General features: G+C 39.9%; 2 protein-coding genes across 3 annotated transcripts in view; both read right to left on the bottom strand.

Moving 5' to 3' along the window:
• Window positions 1-23,222, bottom strand: part of LOC146962289 (histone H2B) — a 200,559-nt gene that overhangs the window by 83,136 nt on the left and 94,201 nt on the right. The window lies entirely within an intron of this gene.
• LOC146962302 (calcium-activated potassium channel subunit beta-4-like) overlaps window positions 10,202-23,222 on the bottom strand; it is a 29,664-nt gene continuing 16,643 nt past the window's right edge. The window contains exons 3-4 of the mRNA XM_085769159.1: window positions 16,284-16,411; window positions 10,202-10,544 (exon numbers count right to left, since the gene is read on the bottom strand). Coding sequence (XP_085625285.1) covers window positions 10,202-10,544; window positions 16,284-16,411 — 471 coding nt within the window. The remainder of the gene's footprint in view (window positions 10,545-16,283; window positions 16,412-23,222) is intronic.

Genomic DNA, 23,222 nt, shown 5'->3' with positions numbered 1-23,222 from the left:
TAATGCTCATTGGCCGCTGCTCACACAAATTGAATTCATACATGCGGTTCATTCTGTGCTGGCCACAAATCGGTCCACAGGTCACAAACATCAAAAGATTTTTACATAAAGCTTTACCAAGTTTTATTAAAATCAATAACAGACTGAACTGTGGTTGTTTATCCAGCTAGCTCTCACTACACTGCAAAAACTCCAAATCTTTCCAAGAATATTTGTCTTATTTCTTGTCAAAATGTCTGATTTCTAGTCAAAACTACACTCTTTTCGCTTAAAATAAGAAAATTCATTTGTTTTAAACTAATTTTCACTTGAAATAAGTAGAAAAATCTGCCAATGAAAGCAAGTTTTTTGTCCTTGTATTAAGGAAGAAAAACTTGCTCCACTATCAGATTTTTCTACTTATTTCAAGTGAAAATCTGCTTGAAAGAAGTAAAAAGTGTCTAAAAACAAGCTACTTTTTAATGTGATGAGTCTTATTTTAAGTAGAATTAGATTAGTTTTGACTAGAAATGAGACAAGTATTCTTGGTAAGATTTTGAGTTTTTGCAGTGTACGTTAGCTTCCATGCAACAATATATTGGACTCAATGTGACGATCAGATCACATTTCATTGCAAGTCTAAAGTTATAATCACTCATCTGAAAGAGTAATGAAGATTGTAGATGGACGTCTCCACTGACCAATCGGAGCAAACTAAGAGAGGATGACAGCCAGGTTTCCTACTGTAAAGTATCAAAATGCCTCAGTTGAATAGTTAAAGGGATAGTTCAATATTTTGTCAAATTGGCCCATTGCCATAATCCCTATAGTCATAGCAGTAGGTTTGTTACCTTTATTTGTCCGTGGGAGCTATTAGCATGTAGTATTTCCCTCTAAAACAACTCTGTCTGGTAACGTTGTGTTATTATCTCATAGCGTGGTGAATGTGCAGGTCACAACTTGTCCACCAGAGCGTTGTGGAGTTGTTGGATTGTGTATTTGATGAGTTTGATGAGGGAAACCAAGAAATCCCATAATGAGCCTCCGTAGCGTAGCTCTGAGCAGCTCACGGCTCTGCTCCGCCGTTCTAAAAATAGCTTGCACCGACAATTAATGGTAACGAACCTACTGCTATGACTATAGGGAGTATGGCAATGGGCCAATTTGCCAAAATGTGGAACTATCCTTTCAAACCATTTTTCTTTTTCTATAAAGAGGTTGATGTGTAAAAACGTATTATTTTTTGTTATATTGTCCTCATGTTGTGCAGATAAAATCGTTGTGTTTAATTAGATGAATGAATTAGTTAACAGTCTAAGACAGGTCATCAACATCAACACATGTTCAGTTTATAGAGACAAAGTAAAACATGAATAAAACATGTTGAACCTGAGAGAGAAAGTGTTTGTGTTTCATCCTCAGAGAAGTGGTTTGGTATTAACACTGAGACTGGGTCAATATGAGTGTGTGTGTGTGTTTGAGAGTAATTGAATATTCATTGATTACAAAGAACGAGTGGTGTGAATCAGAAAGCACAAGTGTGTGTGTGTGTGTGTGTGTCCTTCTCTGGTGGTCGGAGGTCGTTCACCACTCTTCACTCTGAGAGGATTCATGAATGAAAGGATGGAGAGGTCAAAGGATAGATAGATAGATAGATAGATAGATAGATAGATAGATAGATAGATAGATAGATAGATAGATAGATAGATGATCAATAGATAGATCGATATATAGATAGAACGATAGATAGATGATCAATAGATATATAGACAGATAGATGGATAGATAGAAGATAGATAGATAGAAGATAGATAGATAGATAGATAGATAGATAGATAGATAGATAGAAGATAGATAGATAGATAGATAGATAGATGATCAATAGATAGATCGATATATAGATAGAACGATAGATAGATAGATCGATAGATAGATAGATGATCAATAGATAGATAGATAGATAGAAGATCAATAGATAGATAGATGATCGATAGATAGATAGATAGTTGATCAATAAATAGATAGATAGATAGACAGATAGACAGATAGATAGATGATCAATAGATAGATAGATAGATAGATAGACAGATAGATAGACAGATAGATAGATAGATGATCAATAGATAGATAGATAGATAGATAGATAGATGATCAATAGAAAGATAGACAGACAGACAGATAGATAGATAGATAGACAGACTGATAGACAGATAGATAGATAGATAGATAGATAGAACGATAGATAGATAGAACGATAGATAGATAGATAGACAGATAGACAGACAGACAGACAGACAGACAGACAGACGATAGATAGATAGATAGATGATCAATAGATAGATAGATGATCAATAGATAGATAGATAGAACGATAGATAGATGATCAATAGATAGATAGATAGATAGATAGACAGATGATCGATAGATAGATAGATAGATAGATAGATAGATAGATAGATAGATAGATAGATAGATAGATAGATAGATAGATAGATAGATAGATAGATAGATAGATAGATAGATAGATAGACAGACGACTCAGACTGCGGTTGAAGACAGTATTTATTTTATTGATAGATCTCTATCAGGCACTAGTATAATAATCCATCATGTTGTGGTTGTACAGGCGAAGCGGCTACCTGGGTCACATGGTTCACAGCTGCAGTTCGACAAAGATGGAGGACGACAGAACAACACCTGCAGACGACACGGCAGCGGCGCCAAGTACAGAGGTGTGGAAATCAAACGCATCACGATTATAAAACAAAACAAAACTAAACAAAACAAAAACAAATCAAACAAACCCAAAGACGTGACAACGGGGTCAGACTGGAGGAGTTGAGTTCAGGTGCTACTGCAGGTCACAGCTCGTTATGGCTTCAGATAGAAAATCTAACGCTCATCACCTCGGACACGATACAAAGACGTCAACACAGCTCATAGAAACACAGAGAGATGCTACGGTGAAGCTACGAGTCCTCACACAGAGAGGACAAAGAGACACCTGTCTGAGGTCAAAGGTCAAAGGTCAAAGACGGACGAGAAGTTTCAGAGTTCAGACGTCATCATGGCTACGAAAGGTCGCATCTTCAAAAGATACTAAAGTTTTACATCAGACTAGAAGAACTTCCTGTTTCTCTACAATCATGGAGTCATCCTACTCTTCACTGAGGATCTTTGTGACCACGTCACACTTTCATTGGTCGTCTTAAAGAGATAGTTCAACATTTTTGGCAAATTGGCCCATTGCCATTATAATCCCTATAGTCATAGCAGTAGGTTCGTTACCTTTAAATTGTCGGTGCAAGCTGTTTTTAGAACGGCGGAGCAGAGCCGTGAGCTGCTCAGAGCTACGCTATGGAGGCTCATTATGGGATTTCTTGGTTTCCCTCATCAAACTCATCAAATACACAATCCAACAACTCCACAACGCTCTGGTGGACAAGTTGTGACCTGCACATTCACCACGCTATGAGATAATAACACAACGTTACCAGACAGAGTTGTTGTAGAGGGAAATTCATGCAAAACCGCAGATGCACGTTGCCTTCAGGGACAGTTTTTCATCAACAGCCTCTGTATTTCCCTCTAAAACAACTCTGTCTGGTAACGTTGTGTTATTATCTCATAGCGTGGTGAATGTGCAGGTCACAACTTGTCCACCAGAGCATTGTGGAGTTGTTGGATTGTGTATTTGATGAGTTTGATGAGGGAAACCCATAATGAGCCTCCGTAGCGTAGCTCTGAGCAGCTCACGGCTCTGCTCTGCCGTTCTAAAAACAGCTTGCACCAACAATTAAAGGTAACGAACCTACTGCTATGACTATAGAGATTATGGCAAAGGGCCAATTTGCCAAAATGTTCAAAACTATCCCTTTAACATTAGGGATTAGAGAGTACGGTGGCCTTTAGGGGTCATTAGCAAAAACTCACAAACCAGCAAAGCTCATTGAACAACAGAGAAACAACGTGATGAGCTCTGACTGAGTTACAGCAACATTTTAAAAAAGATCCTCATCAGGAGGCGTCGAAACGTGACTTTAAACAGTTTCTCTACACAAACCAACACAAACCAACACAAACCAACACTAATGTGAGACACAAACATGAACGACGTGTGTTCACAACAACACACAACAGCAACAGCAACAGCAACAACAACACCACACACTGACTGGAGATCAGCTGTTTATCTTCTCGTTGGCGGCCGCACAACTCGGCCTCATGGCTGTTGCTAAGCAACGCGTCACTTCACTTCACGCCAGGTAATTTTTAGACTCAGTTGGAAGGAGGAGGAAGAAATTTGGAGGCGAAAGAGTCGAACTGACGGAGGAGGAAGAAGAGAAAGAAGAGAAAGAAGAAGCAGCAGTCGACCGTCAGTAATGTTACTGTCTGTACTGACACTCGTTTTTACCACGGTCAGTGAAGTGGTCACACAGCAGCACAACAATCTGGACTGACTGATTGATTGATTGATCAGTTATTAGGTTCAATGTGGAGACTTTCATCACCTGTGGGTTATAAATGTTAAAGGGATAGTTCACCCAAAATTCAAATTTCACTCATTATCTACTACTCCCCCTCATGTGGACTAAGGGCTGGGAGAAGTTTCTTCGTCCAAAAAGACACACCAAAAAACATCCAAATACCTCCATAGTGCTCGTCTGTAATGTCCCTCTTGTATTGAAGCCCCAACATGAGAAATTGTTCCGAAAAAAATTAAATAAGTCCCGCGAGATTTGCACTGAAACAGGCAGAGCAGTGTAGGAGCTTCCGCTACAAACAAACTTAAAGGGACAACGAGGAGTTTCTATTTGGTTATAAAAAAGTCTCATATTAATGTGGATGAATCTACGTTACCACTTGTTAATGGCTCCATTTTTGATAAATCTATCGTTTTGTCTCTATCGTTATTTTGTTATTATTAGTGGTGGTGGAAATGCTGGGCGAGCCGACCAGCCTCTGACTTTAATTCTTGATGAATGAAAACATGAGTCCGTCTTGCGCCGGTCGAAGAATTCTACGGTGCGCGGAGACTCATAAATGTAGTGTGGAAACGGTTCGCTTTTCCAAAACTCCTCGTTGTCCCTTTAAAATATAGACTTATTTCATTTTTTCGGAACAATTTCTCGAGCAGTATGGAGGTATTTGGATGTTTTTTGGTGTGTCTTTTTGTTGCGAAGACAGTTGGAAGACATTTGCAACCGTCATATGGACATGCACTGCTACGCCGAGACCCCCTGTAACTCAGAGAAGCCACGGAGGACTCTGAAACTTCTCCCAGCCCTTAGTCCACATGAGGGGGAGGAGATAATGAGTGAAATTTGAATTTTGGGTGAACTGTCTACCCTTTAATAAATGTTCAATAACTGATCCATCAGGTCATCACTGCAGCTACAAATCTAAACTATCGGTTTTATAAATAGCGTTCAGTCCTTTTCGTCCTGGTTGCAGCTGAAGGCGACGACTGTTCGGCCCCGAGGCGTCGGTCGGCCATGTGTCGTGTTGTGTTCACTGCCTCCTCCTCCTCCTCCTCCTCCTCCTCCGTCCTGATCGATGCTTCGTCCTGTTCATTTATTTATTTATTTATCTCTTAACTCTAGATTTTAAAAAGCAGAACAGACCACAGAGAAGTCTCTTATTTCATCTACAGACTCAGAGCTGCTCTGTTCATTTAATTATCATGTTTTTAAATCATTGTGGTTGTTTCAAGTTCATTTAAATCACAGTGATGCTTGTTCACCGTATTAATCTCTATATTAACTATGTAGATATTGTTTATTATTGAGGCATATTCTTAACATTTCAAATCTGGAGTTATATTTTTTATAAATCTATTATATTAGTATATGTGGAATAAAACTCTGTAACATAATGATTTACCATGGAGGATTAATACAGATCTGTGTTAGTTCCTATATGATATAATCTAATAAACCTAAACTTTTAGACTGAGTTTATATTAAAGTCGTGATCAGAGAGCGAACCTGTTACAGTTTGTTATCTGACAGAGTCTGGAAGTTCAGCATGAATAATAAATCTACTCTTTTATCTTCTAAAATCAAATTAGATTTCTGTCTGTTCTCATTAATTTCTCATCTGCCTCGGTCTCTCTGGTCATTTCTATAAAGTTGAAACATTTCATAATTTACAGTTTTCATCAAAATTATGATGAAATTTGTTTCATATTTGATGGAAACTTCTGAATTCATGATGCATTAATATAAATCTGACCTCGGACTGAAACATTATTGACGACTGAATCACTGAACAAACTGAACTGTGGTTTTTTTTTTTAGTTTCGCCTTTTGTCCGTGTGTTAAATTTCTCAGGACTGTGTTAATGAGAAGACAGTGTGGAGCCACTAATGGGCCCTCTGGTGAGTCCAGACTGCACCTGAACGCATCAATAAATAATAGAGTGAGTTCAATTATTTAAAATTACTTCCAATTATTTAATATCCTCCACAGACTCTTCACTTCTACGATCTCTGTTTTCTTGTCCAATGTTCTTAACGTAACGTAACCTGAGTCCTTCTGAGACATTTTTAATAATTTCCCGTGTCATTTCATAGTAAAATATGAGCTTATACTCCTCTACATTAATATTTCACCTGACAAATTTACATTAAACATGAAATAAATAACAGGTAATTCAACTGAAACCTTCAGTTACTACAAATCCAGCTCTGAAACACTGTTTTATCGCATAAAAATATCTATATTATAATTCTAATATCAGTTATTCAACATTTCTATCGTTAGCAGCTTTTGATTGATGACAAACACGAATAAACTGGACGGTTTGATGGTCATACTGGTGACCAGCTCCTACAAACACAGGACGTAACAGAACAGGAACGTTATCGTAGAGTCATAGACGGTTTTTAAAGCCGCTGCTACACGTCTGCATCGAAGCTACGTCAGGTCTCCCGCCTGGTCTGGGAGCAGTTGTTTGAAAAAGTCATCAAATATTAATGTTAGTAGCTAAATGAGTGAGATGTAACGCAGCACACTGACCAGCAGGGGGCGGGATCACAGAACTGGTCTCTAATACGACTCGTACGACTTTGCCAACGTCAAAAACGACCTCCTAGCTCCTAGGGCCTCATTTATCAACCGTGCCTACGCATAGAAGTGTGCGTAATGAGTGCGTAAGAACATTCCCACGCATGAAATTTATCAACTTGTACTTGTGCTTAGGAACGTGTGTAAATTTAAGCACAACTCCATGCGTACGCACAAAATCTAGTGGTAGAACAGTGAAACTACAAATAGAAACCAGTGGAGGAGTCACAGTCTTCAGCCATCTCAAACTTCACACATGTTCCTTGTTTCCTAATTAATAAAAATTCTCAATTAGTAATTTAGCAGACATTTAACAGCAGTTGTTACTTTCTCCTACGCAGCATTTTTTATTTTGTTGGTCACACCTGCAGCATTTAGTGTTCCAAACAGTATTTTTTGGTTTGTATCAACTTCTCCTACAAGTACCTCAATCTCGGTATCAGAGAAATTCCTTTTCTTCGCCCTCTTTGCCATGATTTTGGTGTGGGGAAAAAAATCCATTCACGCATTATTAAAGGGATTGTTGCTATCATATATGGTCAATCGGAGGCGTTTCTGAATGCAAATGACCCTAATCATGCACAAGCATGGTAGTTGGAACTAGAGCGCTGTAAATGAGAGTAACGACACCACCATTGACTCCCGTGGTAAGGGTTTTGCACCCCTAGTGGCAGGATATGGGTATTGCAAAAGCGCCCAGAAAACCCATTCACTCCAATGTATGTGTGTTGCCCACTTGCTTGTAAATTGATGAAAACGGCCGTGTTTTTGTTTTTAGGTGTCTTGGTCATATCAAATTATACTTATAATTTGTTTATTACAAAATGTAGATTGAAACATTAATGTAGACAACTGTTTTTTTGTGTGGTTTTTTTTACTCGCCTATGTGTTAATGTTTATCTGTAAAGGGTCCTCAATGATGCTATAACGTGGGTGATCTATAAATGTCCTTAAATTATTGAAAACACCACACTGCTCATTCACCAACAATGCAGAGTTGTCAGTTCTTGGGCGCTTTTGCAAAACCCATATTCCTCCACCAGGAGGTGCTTCCATTGGACCAATGCGTATCGTTACTCTCTTTTCCAGTGCTCTAGTTGGAACAGGTGGGATTTATCATCACTGATTACTTCCTAGTGTGCGTACGACCGGTGTCCGCACGTTTGATAATTACAGATAATTTGTAGGCTACTTTCACACATCCTAGGTTTCATTCCTACGACAGAATTTAGAACCTTTTCTACGCACGGTTGATAAATGAAATGAAGCCCCTGAAGTGCAGCCGTGAACTCTGAACGGTGCTCGAGGTCGAAGTTCGTGATGCGCCCCCTGGTGGTGGAGACACTTATAAACGCTCGACAACAACACACGATAACACAGACGGGAACTGTATAGTTTTTGTTCACTGCTAATCAATGAATCGTTAGTAATTGAACGTGATTGTAGCTGATATCAAAGTGCGAAAGTAGAAGCTCGTTAATCTTAGAAATACGTAAAATGAAACAAGAAAAGAAGAATAAGAACCCGAACAGTCAAGGAGAAGGTTTCCGGAGCAGAGGAGGAGGAGGAGGCGACGTTCAGGCTACTGGGAAAAACTACATGAGTGGAAACAGCTACAGCAGAACCTCAGTGAAGAGCAGAACCTCGTCACAACGAACCACTCTACGACTGAACGGCGCCGATTAGAAACGTAGCGGCGTGGAGAGTCTCTGTGGTTCAGTCCGTTCACACGCTGCTGCTAATGTTTTTTAATGTTTTTTTACAGTGTTTCTGCTGAATCTATAGAGGCAACCCCGGTGGATTTCCCATCATGCCCCTCTGCTGCTGCCACGGTCACCACCAACACCACCACAGTGTTTTTTATAATTTCTGTTCAATCCAACTGCAGGCGGCAGCAGCGTGGTCGTCGGTGGTCATCGTCCTCAGAGACGTGGAGAAAAAAACCAACAACAACTTCCTGTTCCCGTTTAAAGCAGAACTATGCAAGTCGGCCGGAAATAGCTCGCTCCTTCGTTGGTTTCTCTTTTTTTTTTCCCCTCTCCGGAGCTCGATCCCCCACATAACAGTCCTGGGAGGCACATGTCACTGTCGTAAAAAAACAAAAAACTTGCCACCGCCACCTCCTCCTACACGTGCTTGTGTTTACAAGGAAGCTGCTGAAGGTAGAGAGCGGTGTTCGCTAAGCCCTGCTAACATTGGGCTAGTGCTAACACGGAGCTAACGCTAACATGGCCACACACAGACACAGACATACACACACACACACACATGAATAAAGGTTTCAAAACGCGAAGGCGTGTGTGTGTCATGATGTATTAGCCTACATTATCTTATAAAAGATCTATGGTGTGTGTGTGTGTGTGTGTGTCAAGGGGGCAGTTGTCGGTCTGAGAAGTGAAGCTCACTTCCGCGTTCAAAAAACTGCAATCCCCTCTTCTTCCTCTGGGGGCTGGTGTCAGAAAGCAGCATTCTCCATAGACCCCCATGTTAAAATCACCGACTTTACATCCTCAATAAACATGTTAAAAGCCTGGTGTCAGAACGTTTTTTGGTCTCAACCGATAGTTTCTACCCCCGCACACACTCTGAGGGGGGTGAATTTTTTTTTAACTCTACAGTTTTACTGTTATTAGGTTAAAACTCTGGCCAATTAGGGCGCGGAAACAGGCTGCTTCGAGGCCAGTGGGCGGGTTCTCGGCCGGCCAATCCAACATGGCGCTGTTCAGGCCGCCATGTTGGAGTCACAAAAACGACTCCCCAAAACCAGTGGGGGACGTCACGGGCGCTACGTCCATTCTTTTTACAGTCTATGGTGTGTGTGTGTGTGTGTGTCCGTGTTAGCATTAGCTCCGTGTTAGCCACAAGCCGAACTGGTACAAACATTTCGTGTTTCCATGGTTTCATTCCTATGACGTCATCTGTGTTCTTATCTCGTAGTTTCTCGTGATAGTTCTCTCCATTGACGAGATTTGTGACACCGAGACGGACTTGCAACGGATCTTGCGAAGTGCAGTTTTCAGCCAGTGGGGGGGGGGGGGCAATGGGGGGCTCATCATTGGCCTAGACCCCATTCACCTCATAACAGGTCACTCAACCAATCACAGTGTCTCTGAGCCACAACAATAACTACAGCCCAAATCCTGCATAGTTCTGCTTTAATGTTCCCGGTCGCGGCGCCGCACCGGCACCGCGAACAGAGGCAGGGTCCTGGACGGCGACGACAGCTCGGGGTCAGAGTTCGTCGACAGGGGGTCGATCCCCGCGGCGGCGGCCTTGTTGCTGTTGTTGCCGCGGCGATCGGACGCGACGGACAGGTCCTGGCAGACCTCGTAGGAGCACTTCCTCTTCTGCAGCGCCTCGGCCCGCACGGCCAGGGAGCGGGCGCACACGGTCAGCAGCACGATGAGCGTCCCCAGCAGCAGAGACACCATCGGCCACAGCACGCAGTGCAGCAGCACGCTGGTGTCATGGGAACGGCGCCACAGCACGTCATCGGGCCTGAGAGACAGAGGAGGAGGAGAGAGGAAAGAAACAAATGTAGTTCAGCCAGGGCCGTTGCTAGGAATTCTGGGCCCCCTTAAAGAATACTAAAGTGGGCCCCTCCCCCTAACTTTTCCATTTTTTTTTTCTTAGACTACGTATGTATTATCATTTATTATTTAGCCTTCTTTGTTTTGATGCTAATGCAGCATTACACTGCAAAAACTCAAGTATCTTACCAAGAATATTTGTCTTATTTCTGGTCAAAATGTAATTTCTAGTCAAAACAAATATCATTATACTTAAAATAAGACATATCATATTAAAAGTAGCTTGTTTTTAGACACTTTTTACTTCTTTCAAGCAGATTTTCACTTGGAATAAGTAGAAAAAATCTGATAATGGAACAAGTTTTTCTTCCTTATTACAAGCACAAAAACATGCTTTCACTGGCAGATTTTTCTACTTATTTCAAGAGAAAATGTGTTTGAAACAAGTGAAAATGATCTAAAAACAAGTACATTTTTATTATTATTATTATTATAAGTGGAAAGAGATTAGTTTTGACTAGAAATTAGACATTTGGACAAGAAATAAGACAAAGATTCTTGGAAAGATGTTGAGTTTTTACAGTGTACTATGAGTATTAGTCAGGGTCTTACGCAGAATAAATCAGTCATAAAAATATTAGACTACTGGGGTTTTTTATGGGCCCCACTGGGCGCTGGGCCCCTAGAGTTATCATCACCTTTCTCCCCTATACAACTAGCCAGGCTAGCGCCGCCTACTGGTTCCGGCAAATTTCATTTGCCTCAACAATGTAGTCAGGACACTAGCAACAGCGAACAGACGGGTAAGTGAAGGCGAAGACGTTGAACTCAAGCGCTCAAGATTAACCTATGAGCTTAACCGGTGTATAGCACACGTGACCACCAAGCAGCAGCGATTAGTTGAAGCAAATGTAAGCAACCGCCTCCCGGAAGCAAACGAATCCCTATGGCTCGTGTTCAGACGCTATATGAAATGTAATGAAAATAAGAAATAATGAAAAAATAATAATTTAATAAAATAATGAAATAAGCGGCTACTATACAACGGCCCTGAGTTCAGCTCCTCACAATGAAACTCTGCACTTCCTGGACATTTTACAAATTAAAAGCCAACCAGGTAAGATAAGGATCTTATCTTTTGTGCTGTTTTTCATTCAACAGAGAGGTAAAAGCCCCACTATGTAGTATTTCGACTGTAAAATAATGTTTCTACACTCATTGAAGTGGTAGAAAAATGACTAATGGTGCCAGTAATGATGGCAACGGCAACGGTACCGGACATGTTAACGGAAAAGGCGGCAGCAACGACACCAAACATATTCACATAGGCTAATGTTACTGTGCTCCTCTGGGAAAGACACAGTAGCAGACTGTTGCTCTTCTCAACCACAGAACCAGAACCACTAATCCTACATAGTGGTACAAACACAGTGAATAATTAAAGCTGTTTCACATCAGTGGTCGGATTGAGGCACTTTTAGACAAATTTAGGTAATTCTGAGCACAACATCCATTTTGCTTCAGCTGAGGTTTAAACTCACAACCTCTGACTCCATTAACCAGCTCCTAACTCATGGAGCTGGTGTGTGGCTTCACAAATGGACTGAACCAGTCACCATGGTGACAGCAGCTGTCAAGGCAGATTTCAAACTGCTGTCAAAATGTAAAAAACACTGTTATCAAGACAAAAATCTGATGATACGTATATGGCATCTCGACAGAATAGAAATGTTTGTGAAAAGTGTTTTGCATCATAAGAGAAAATCTGATGTTTAAAAATGCCACTCTACATTGACTCGACAAGAATTCAAAATGTTTTCAAAAATTGAGTTTTTGCAAAAAGAAAAAAATCTGGTATTTGCCAAACTTCATTTACTAAATCTTATACATTTTTTCAGGAAGATTGAAAATGTATTTAGCAAGAGTTCTGTTTACAGTCAGACTTTCTCATGCACTATAGGCTCATCACATATCAAAAAGCCGGGTGTTAACTTTGATCTGAAGATTCAGTGGAGAGGAGAAAGGTTTAATAAGTTTCACAGTTTTAGAAAAAACTGTGATGGAATTCATAATTTGCACTGGATTTAATCGTACAAAAGTTTCTAAAGTATCGAGGCGACATTTTGGTGAAAGTTGCAAAACTGAAGCAGGTACAATTGATTTGTAAGAAACTTGTAGAGTTCAAAATTGAGATACTTTCTTTGTGCAAAGTTTGGTGATTTCTCATGTATGGGAAGCAGGGCCGTTGCTAGGAATTCTGGGCCCCCTTAAAGAATACTAAAGTGGGCCCCTCCCCCTAACTTTTCCTTTTTTTTTCTTAGACTACGTATGTATTATCGTTTTTTATTTAGCCTTCTTTGTTTTGATGCTAATGCAGCATTACACTGCAAAAACTCAAGTATCTTAGCAAGAATATTTGTCTTATTTCTAGTCAAAATGTAATTTCTAGTCAAAACAAATCTCATTCTACTTAAAATAAGACACATCATATTAAAAGTAGCTTGTTTTTAGACACTTTTTACTTCTTTCAAGCAGATTTTCACTTGGAATAAGTAGAAAAAATCTGATACTGGAGCAAGTTTTTCTTCCTTATTACAATTATTTGCACAAAAAACTTACTTTCACTGGCAGATTTTTCTATTTATTGTGAATTTAAGTGAAAACTATCTAAAAACAAGTTAATTTTTAGGTAATGAGTCTTATTTAGAGTGGAAAGAGATTAGTTTTGGCTAGAAATGAGACATTTGGACAAGAAATAAGACAAATATTCTTGGAAAGATGTTGAGTTTTTACAGTGTACTATGAGTATTAGTCAGGGTCTTACGCAGAATAAATCAGTCATACAAAGATTAGACTACTGGGGTTTTTTATGGGCCCCACTGGGCGCTGGGCCCCTAGAGTTATCATCACCTTTCTCCCCTATACAACGGCCCTGATGGGAAGTAGGATTTCCTATAGGAAGGACCCTAACAATTATCAGATTGAAACAGTTGCAATTGTACATTTATCACTAAATAAAGATATAAAAACAATGTTGTGTGACCTGTAGATGTAGGATAACTCTGGTGTGATGCATCAGATGGTATCAAACAGAAAAACTAAATCACTGTGTGTGTGAAAGTTTTCTGGCTTCAACCTTCACTTCACCTCTGAAACAAACCAATATGGTTTTAGAGACTAATTGTTTTCTCTCCAAAGCTTTTTCCCGTGTTCTAGTTTCCGTCTGTAAAGTGAAGCGGAGCTCTACAGTATCTGCAGCATCATCTCTCCCACCGGCCGCTCCTCCTTCACCACGCAGAGTTTCCTCGTTGTGATTCTCCCGGCGCAGAGATAAAAATAAAAGCAGCAGCCTCACAAGGTCGCAGGTAAACATCGTCTCTGAGTAATAGGAGGATTAAGCTGACACGCTAAAGGAGATCTGCTTTTCTCCATCTCATCAATTTTCGGTCACGGCATAAAAAAGAAAAAAAAAAAAAAAGTGAGGTAAGTACAGTAACCTGAATAAAGAGAGAGAGACAGAAAGAGACTGAAACTTTACTCATTTAATCAGTTAATCATGTTAATTAATGAGCTGGATAAATATAGATGTTTGTGTTAAAGCTGCTTCAAAATAAAGGTAGATGTTTGTGTTAAAGTGAAATTCCGGCGTAAGTGTAAACCATGGTCAAACACACCGTAACACCGAGTTAGACCCCCCCTCGAGAGATCAATTTGCCCGACCGCTACATTCACGAGATCCACCAACTTCAGCAAATACCGCAATATCGCCACACACGGCGCTCTCCGGATCCACTGTCTGACCGCAACCAAAACGCCACCATTTGCCCAAAATAATGCTCAGAACTGCACCAAATGTCATCAATAGTACACACAGGGTCCCAGCACGTAGTACGAGTTGTCAAACATCTGCTAGCTTTGCCTGTTTTCTTTAGCAAGGAGATGCAACTCAACTCACCTACTTCTCCTCCGGGAGCCGCTTGTTGGTGAGGAAGCCCTGACGAGTCGATCACCGAGTGCACCGGAGTTCCGCAGCTCAATCAACAATTACCTCATGGAAATACAATCAGAGTTTTTGTTTTTTTTATCTTGCATATCACTTTATAACTATTATTATCGAGTGCTGGCCACGATATAGGCGCAAATGAGCATTTTTAAGAGCTGCGGAACTCCGGTGCACTCGGTGATCGACTCGTCAGGGCTTCCTCACCAACGAGCGGCTCCCGGAGGAGAAGTAGGTGAGTTGAGTTGCATCTCCTTGCTAAAGAAAACAGGCAAAGCTAGCAGATGTTTGACAACTCGTACTACGTGCTGGGACCCTGTGTGTACTATTGATGACATTTGGTGCAGTTCTGAGCATTATTTTGGGCAAATGGTGGCGTTTTGGTTGCGGTCAGGCAGTGGATCCGGACAGCGCCGTGTGTGGCGATAATGCGGTATTTGCTGAAGTTGGTGGATCTCGTGAATGTAGCGGTCAGGCAAATTGATCTCTCGAGGGGGGGTCTAACTCGGTGTTACGGTGTGTTTGACCATGGTTTACACTTACGCCGGAATTTCACTTTAAAGCTGCTTCAAAATAAAGGTAGATGTTTGTGTTAAAGCTGCTTCAAAATAAAGGTAGATGTTTGTGTTAAAGGTCCTTCAAAATAAAGGTAGATGTTTGTGTTAAAGCTACCTTCAAAATAAAGGTAGATGTTTGTGTTAAAGCTGTTTCAAAATAAAGGTAGATGTTTGTGTTGAAGCTCCTTCAAAATAAAGGTAGATGTTTGTGTTGTTTTTATTCTGTTTTATGCTTCTTTTTTTAATGTTTTGTCTTTATGTAAAGCACATTGAGTTGCCTTGGTATGAAATGCGCTATATAAATAAAGATGCCTTGCCTTGCCTTAAAGCTCCTTCAAAATAAAGGTAGATGTTTATATTAAAGCTCCTTCAAAATAAAGGTAGATGTTTGTATTAAAGCTCCTTCAAAATAAAGGTAGATGTTTGTGTTAAAGCTGCTTCAAAATAAAGGTAGATGTTTGTGTCAAAGCTCCTTCAAAATAAAGGTAGATGTTTATATTAAAGCTCCTTCAAAATAAAGGTAGATGTTTGTGTTAAAGCTGCTTCAAAATAAAAGGTAGATGTTTGTGTTAAAGCTCCTTCAAAATAAAATAAAGGTAGATGTTTGTGTTAAAGCTCCTTCAAAATAAAGGTAGATGTTTGTGTTCAAGCTCCTTCAAAATAAAGGTAGACGTTTATATTAAACCTCCTTCAAAATAAAGGTAGATGTTTGTGTTAAAGCTCCATACGGTATAAAGGTAGATGAACAACTTGCAGGATTTGGTTTCTCTGAGAGTTTTATTCTGAAATCTGCTCTTTTTTTTTATGTAATTGACTCAGAAAACAGCGAATCAGAAGAGAGCCGATCATAAATGTGTTCAATTAGCTCCTCTATCATCCTGTGATGATGACTGTACCGTCTGGATGGAGACAGACTGTTAGATTGAGGTCAGAGGTCGCCGGTCGCCGCGGCTGTAAATTGTACAGAGGTAAAAAAAAAAAAAAAAAGAAAAGCTCGGTGAAGCTGCAGCTCGACTCGTCTCCGCTGGTAACGACGATCCTTCAGTTTCACAGCATCACACTTCCTCCTGTTTCCAATTTGTCTGCACCCACACCTTGAAATAGACTGTAACTGTAACTGTGTGTGTGTGTGTGTGTGTGTGTGTCTCACCTCCTCTGCTGGTTGAAGAAGCAGATGAACGACTGGCTGCTGACCTCTTTGGTGAAATAATCTTCCCACCACAAAACACTGTCTCTGTTCTTCTGGTTGTCCCTCTCACAGGGGGGGACGTACGAGCACTGGGACACAGGAAGACAATACATTTAGAATTATTAGGATTATTATGATTATTAATCTATAATACAAGGTGGCTGGGAGGTGCAAACCAAAATCTCATAATCACATTACTGTGTTGGAACCATAAAAGAGGTTGGAACGAACAGTTGTTTCATTATATTTAGTGCTCGAATAATTTAATAAGTCAAATATTCATCATCAGTTATTGATTTTTTTGACCTTTTTAAAGCAAAAATATAAAAGATTCTGAGTCTCAGTGAAGTGAAGTGCAAACCAACATTACAAAATGTGAAACTGTTTTTTACAAAGCTCGAGACAAAGTTACATTTCAGAAAACATCTTTACATATCATGTAATAAAATTATATCACCATAACACATTAACATTACATAAAACAAATGAACAAGACACAAAACACTTTTAAAAGCGCCGAGACAAATTTACAAATGACATCTGGATTTAGGTACGATGTCATTTGTAAAAGTGTTTTGCGTTTTTGTTAATTTGTTTTCTGAAATGCAAAAGTGTTTCAGGACTTATATAATGATATACTGTAATTTAAAGCAGAAGTAAGCGATCCGGTCGTTTTGGCTAATGCTGCGTTCCAGGCAGGCTTTTGAAATCGTAAATTACAGCTTCAAGTCACAACTTACGACTTTGTAGCGTTCCAGGCAACCCACTCGTGTTTTTCCGACCTGTTTTACCTGTGAAAGTCACTATAACGGCCACTCGTAACTTCCGACCCGTGAACTCGTACCAGATCGAACTGGTACGACTTCACAGGTCGGAAAAACACGAGTTACGGGTTGCCCTGAACGCACCATAACAGTCCTCGTCCCTACGTCGCCACATTCACGGCGTCCCTTGGCTGCACACACAGCCCTGCATGCCGTTCTCTCTCCTCATTGGATAAAACTTGTAGGATACGAGAAAAGTTTTCTCCTCGACTCAGAGCAGAGCAGAGGGACTGACAGACCCGTGTTTCAGACCAAACACTCTATGTAAGTGATTGCTGTCGGAAGATACAACTATTTAAAACGTATATTAACACAAAAATATCGCTTACTTCTGCTTTAATATTATTATGGTGCAAATCATCATTATAAAATGTGAAACACTTTTTACAAAGCTTGAGACAAAGTTACATTTCCATTTTCCATCCACTTTTCATATCATGTAATAAAATTATATCACTTTTTATATCAAATTATATCACCATAACACATTTACATTACATAAAACAAATCAACAAGGTGTGAAACACTTTTACAAGCAGCGAGACAAATTTACAAATGACATCTGGATTTAGTACGTTGTCATCATGTTGTTTTTGTTAATTTGTTTTCTGAAATGCAAAAGTGTTTCAGGACTTATGTAATGATATAATTTAAAGTAAAAATGTAAATTTGTCTCAGGCTTTGTAAAAAAGTGTTTAACATTTTGTAATTTTGGTTTGCACCGTAACATCAGCAGCACATTTACTGTAAGACAAACCTCATCAAATCCACTTCACTGGGATGCAGATTTTTAAAAATATTTTTGCTTTAAAGGTGTTCAGAAATGGCCGTTTGTCCTGTTTGTCGTGTTTGTTGATGAATCGTGTACAGGCTGACGTATAATTTGTGCGCCTGCATTATCCAATGAGAAAAAAAATACCACACTTTCATCCCAGATTTAATCAAAAATAGAATTTTGCACAAAGTTTGAGCTACATCGTCTGATAGATGAGTTATTACACTAATTTTATGACCCAGAGTGGGCTCAAATTCAATTTTCTTTTCTGTACAGCTTTAAAAAAGGTAAAAAAAAATCAATAACTGGTGATGATTAATTGACTCATTCAATTATTCGAACCACTAAATATAATGAAACAACTGTTTGTTCCAACAAAGTGATGTGATTATATGAGATGTTTTATAGATTAGATTAAATAGCCTTATTCAGACATTACACAAAATACTGCAGGACGATGCATTATTAGGCCATAATAAAAACAAATAGATAAAAAATACTGTAATAAAACTAAAAAAACTGTAGAAAAATATATAAAAATGACATAAATACAAGTACAGGTGTCGATGAAATGATAAATATGATAAAAAAAGAGAAGATCAAAAGATAAAATGAATGGACTGTTGTTCAGTGTGTTGCTGCATGGGAATCGAACCAGCGATCATCATCAGAGTTGTCTCATCATTGAGTTGTTTCAGTTTCTTTGTTCTTGTTTGTTTCAGGTGAAGCGACACCGACGAATCAGCAGGAGGCGCCGTGATGAGGTCATCGCCACGGTTAATGCTGATTGGCTCAGAGGGGATCGGCTCTTTAGAGTTTAACTTCATTTAATAAACACACACACACGCACACACACGCAGACACACACGCACACGCACACACACACACACGCGCGCACGCACACACACACGCAGACACACACACGCAGCAGGGGGTTGATTGGCTCCTGTTTTCTATGACAGTGATGTGATTGGCTCAGAGGGGGAGGAGGAATTTCAAAATAAAAGTTGAGACTAAAACTCAACCTCATTATCTGAGAGTTTGCTCTTTTTTTTCAATAAATCTAAAACTTTATTCACTTTAAATCTTTAATTACATCACACTTCACCTCCAGATGTTCAGCTCATCTGTTACTTTAATTTTAATTTCTTATTGATCATAAGATGTAAGAAGATCTCTCTCTCTTTCTTTCTTTCTTTCTTTCTCTTTCCCCCTTCTCTCTCTCTCCCCCTTTCCCTCTCTCCCTCTTTCTTTTTTTTATAGCTCTTTGTCTTTCTTTCTAATTTATCCCCCCTTTCTCTCTCCCTCTCTTCTTTGTTTATCTCTCTCTTTTTCTTTCTTTCTTTTCTTTCTCACTCTCTTTTTCTTTCTTCTCTCTCTCCCTCTTTCTTTCCTATTTCTCCCCCTTTCTCTCCCTAGCTCTCTCCCATTCTCTTTTTTCTCTCTCTCTCATTTTCTTTCTTTCTTATTTCTCCCCCTTTCTCTCCCCTCTCTTCTTTCTCTCTGTCTATCTCGTTCTCTCTCTCTCGCTCTCTTCTTTCTCTCCCTCTCCCTTTCTTTTTCTTTCTCTCCCTCAATCTCTTTCTTTCTCTCCCCTTCTTTCTTTCTTTCTTTCTTTCTTTCTTTCTTTCTTTCTTTCTTTCTTTCAATTCAATTCAATTCAAATTTGATTTATTGGCATGAATGTTACTTACTGTTTCTTTCACTCTCTCTTTCTTATCCCCCCCCCTCTCTCCCTCTCTTCTCTCTCTCTCTCTGTCTTACCCCCCCCTCCATCTCTCTCCCTCTCTTCTCTCTCTCTCTCTCTCTTCTTTCTCCGTCTCTCAGGTAAATTGTCGTCTTACTACCTCTCTCGGCTCAGCAGCCATTCATCACCATGCGCTCAATCACACACACACACACGCGCCTCACCCCCGATGACATCATAAGTGGGTCGCCCTGCTGCCGGATGATTGCCGTTGCCACGACAACAGGCTGAGGTTACAATTACATGTATACGTGTGTTCTTTTATGTGTGTGTGTGTGTTGTTGTGGGGTCTAATAAATGGCCTAAATGAGATCAATGTAGTGTGTGTGTGTGTGTGTGTGTGTGTGTGTGTGTCGTGCTGGTTCCTACAGATCTGGACTCATTTAAATTCTCCTCTCAGGTGTCGCTGCTGTTTCAGGGTTTGATATTCAGAGCAGAGACGACGATGCGTTCACTGACATCTGGACACTTTGACTGAGACAATAATCAATCAATCAATCAATCAATCAATCAATCAATCAATCAATCAATCAATCAATCAATCAATCAATCAATCAATCTGTTTATCCATTTTGTCTCTTCCTCCTTGAGGCTTCAGACTCTCACTGTTCAAACAATGACTCATCAATAAAGTCACTAACAAACCGATCGATAGGCCACATTCATGACCTTGATCATTTTCAATTTCATTATTGATCGTCTGCAGACGGAGGAGAAACACAAACCCCCGGATCACGCTGATGTAATAACAGTGAAATGAAATGAAAACATTCAGTTCAAACTGTGTTCAATACATTGATTGATTGATTGATTGATTGATTGATCAGGATTGTCACTGCCCGATTTGCATCGCTGCCCGATTTGTGTAAATACTGGTCTGTGCATGTGCGAACCGGCCGCCATCTTTGACCGCTGTCTACGGCAACTCCACTTGGACAAAATTCAGTACTGCACTGCCCGATTTGCGTACAAGCGGAAGTCCGCTTAAAGTTCTGTAAATTTAAAATACGGTAGGCTACTGTAAAGTTGGGATATGTTTGGGTGTTACATTTAGTGCATATGAAGTTAATATATTAATAGTTTATTCAGTGAATGTTGTGGTAGTTGTGATTGTCGTTGGAGGCTGGTGAGAAAAGACGAGAGTAAACACAAAAGTCGCCTCTGTTCCTGTTTTCTGAGCATCAAGATCCAAACCACCACAACCAACCCTCAATTTTTTTTTTAAATAAAAAGATAAACCATCTCTGGCGACGCATATAGATAGGGCAGTGATCCTAAGTCAATTCAACCAAGTTTGTCCAAGTGGAGTTGCCGTACGTAGCTGTCACAAATCGGGCAGTGACAGCGATCATGAGTTTCCAAATAGGACACTGACACGACAACACACACAGAGTTACATTACAGTAATTGTCTGTGTGAGCATCAATCACGTCCTGACAGCTGCTGCTGCGGCGCTCTGATTGGATCAGTCACGGGCAAACGGTTCTTTGATTGGTCGTTAACAAGGAAGTGGATTTTGAAGTTGGAAGAATCAGAGCGAGGAGGAAACGGTGTGACGGGAAGTCAACGATACACACTGACTGACACACAACAACAACAACAAAGGAAACACAAAATGTCAATACCCAGGTGGCAAAGCAAAAAAAAAAAACAGACATGGAGCGTTGTAAAAGGTTTGACACCAGAAATGATCTCTAGGACCTTCAAGGACTAAAACCTGGGTGGACAACCCGGTCAACTAGCTGCTGGAAAGCTACAGGGGCCAAAACCCCTTTCTGGGGTCATTTTGCTGGAGAAATGATGTAAATGCAAATATTTAGGTACTACAATGGCATAAATAGTCATACAACTATAACATTTGGCAGAGAGTATCTTGACACATAGGGGGAGGCATGAAAAAAAGATTCTGGGGTTTGTTGCAACTCGATTTTAAGATATCACCCTCAACATCCCAAAAAAGACAAAAAAAAAGTACTGTTCGCCTGACAAATTCTCATGAAAATTATTATTTTTCAGCACTTTATGGAGAATATCTATGCCTAACATGTATATAGAAAACTTCCTTAATTCATAAGCTTCCATTTGAGTCCCAGATAGCCTTTCTACTAGCTACTGGAAAGTTACAGGCTGTCTCCAAACAATGCAACACCTATTGTGAAAAACTCCATGTTAACTGGCATGATCAGAAACCATTCTATTTCCCCAAAGTGAACAGATAGATAGAGAAGACCGTTGGCCACAGCAAGTGGGGCTTTGGAGATAGAGAAGACCTATCTTGGACTCAAATGGAAGCTTATGAATTAAGGAAGTTTTCTATATACACGTTAGGCATAGATATTCTCCATAAAGTGCTGAAAAATAATCATTTTCATGAGAATTTGTCAGGCGAACGGTACTTTTTTTTGTTGTCTTTTTTGGGATGTTGAGGGTGATATCTTAAAATCGAGTTGCAACAAACCTCAGAATCTTTTTTTCCTGCCTCCCCCTATGTGTCAAGATACTCTCTGCCAAATGTTATAGTTGTATGACTATTTATGCCATTGTAGTAATAACTAAATATTTGCATTTACATCATTTCGCCAGCAAAAAAAAAAGATGCAAACGATGAAGCTATGACATCATCGGGCTCATTCAGGCTTATTATGATTTTAAATAGATAATCAGGATCTGTGTGTGTGTTTGTGTGTGTGTGTGTGTCTCTGTGTGTCTCTCTGTGTGTGTGTGCGACCTGCTGTTGCCTTCATGTCTGACTCCGACTCTGCAATCGGCTAAACAGATTAAACATGAGGCCACGTCCCCCCCCTCCACCCCCCCTCCTCTCTCTGGAGCCTGATGACCAGGACAGTGATGAATCAGCAGGTCGGACTGTGCTCATTAAAGCAGGTGTGTGTGTGTGTGTGTGTGTGTGTGTGTGTGTGTGTGTGTGTGTGGTTGGAGCTTCTCCTACTAAAATAAGCACCAAAGTCACAGAGACACAGACGACTGTTTCTTTAGCATCATAGTGTTTTTTCTCTGAGGTCGTATCCCTCCGCCAGTCATGCTATATATATACATAATATACGTAGATATAGTCCCTGGTCACTTCCTGTCCTGTTTACATGAACCGAACCGTCTGTGTGACATTTACTAACTTCTGTCTTGAGTTAGTAAAAAAAGAAAAAAGAAAAATGTTATGTGAGGTGACACACACACACCTTTGACCTTGAAGCTTGTACTGTAAATCTCAGCCTGACACACTCTTATTTTGAAGGACACAATTCTGTACAGTCTGAGCTTACATAAAGAAGAACAACAACACATGCAGACTATTAGTAGATATGCTACTACATTTTACAGAAGCCCCCTAAACGCCTCACATAGATAGGCTAGACAGATTATTGGTATACGATACGATTTGCATATGTTCCTTGAATGCATCACATGCAGCCTATAGTGGCAGATCATACAAGTCATGGATCATCGTTCCCTAAACGCCTCATTTGAACTCCAACCATCTGTAGATTATTTCCAAATGACCCATAAACGCCTCAAATTAAAGCTATATCCATTGATGC

The sequence above is a fragment of the Trachurus japonicus genome, chromosome 23, assembly GCF_045865225.1.
Source record: "Trachurus japonicus isolate A0001 chromosome 23, Traja_1.0".
NCBI classification, from domain to species: Eukaryota; Metazoa; Chordata; class Actinopteri; order Carangiformes; family Carangidae; genus Trachurus; species Trachurus japonicus.
Note: the sequence above shows the minus strand (reverse complement) of the source record. Positions and strands in the feature narration are given on the sequence as shown.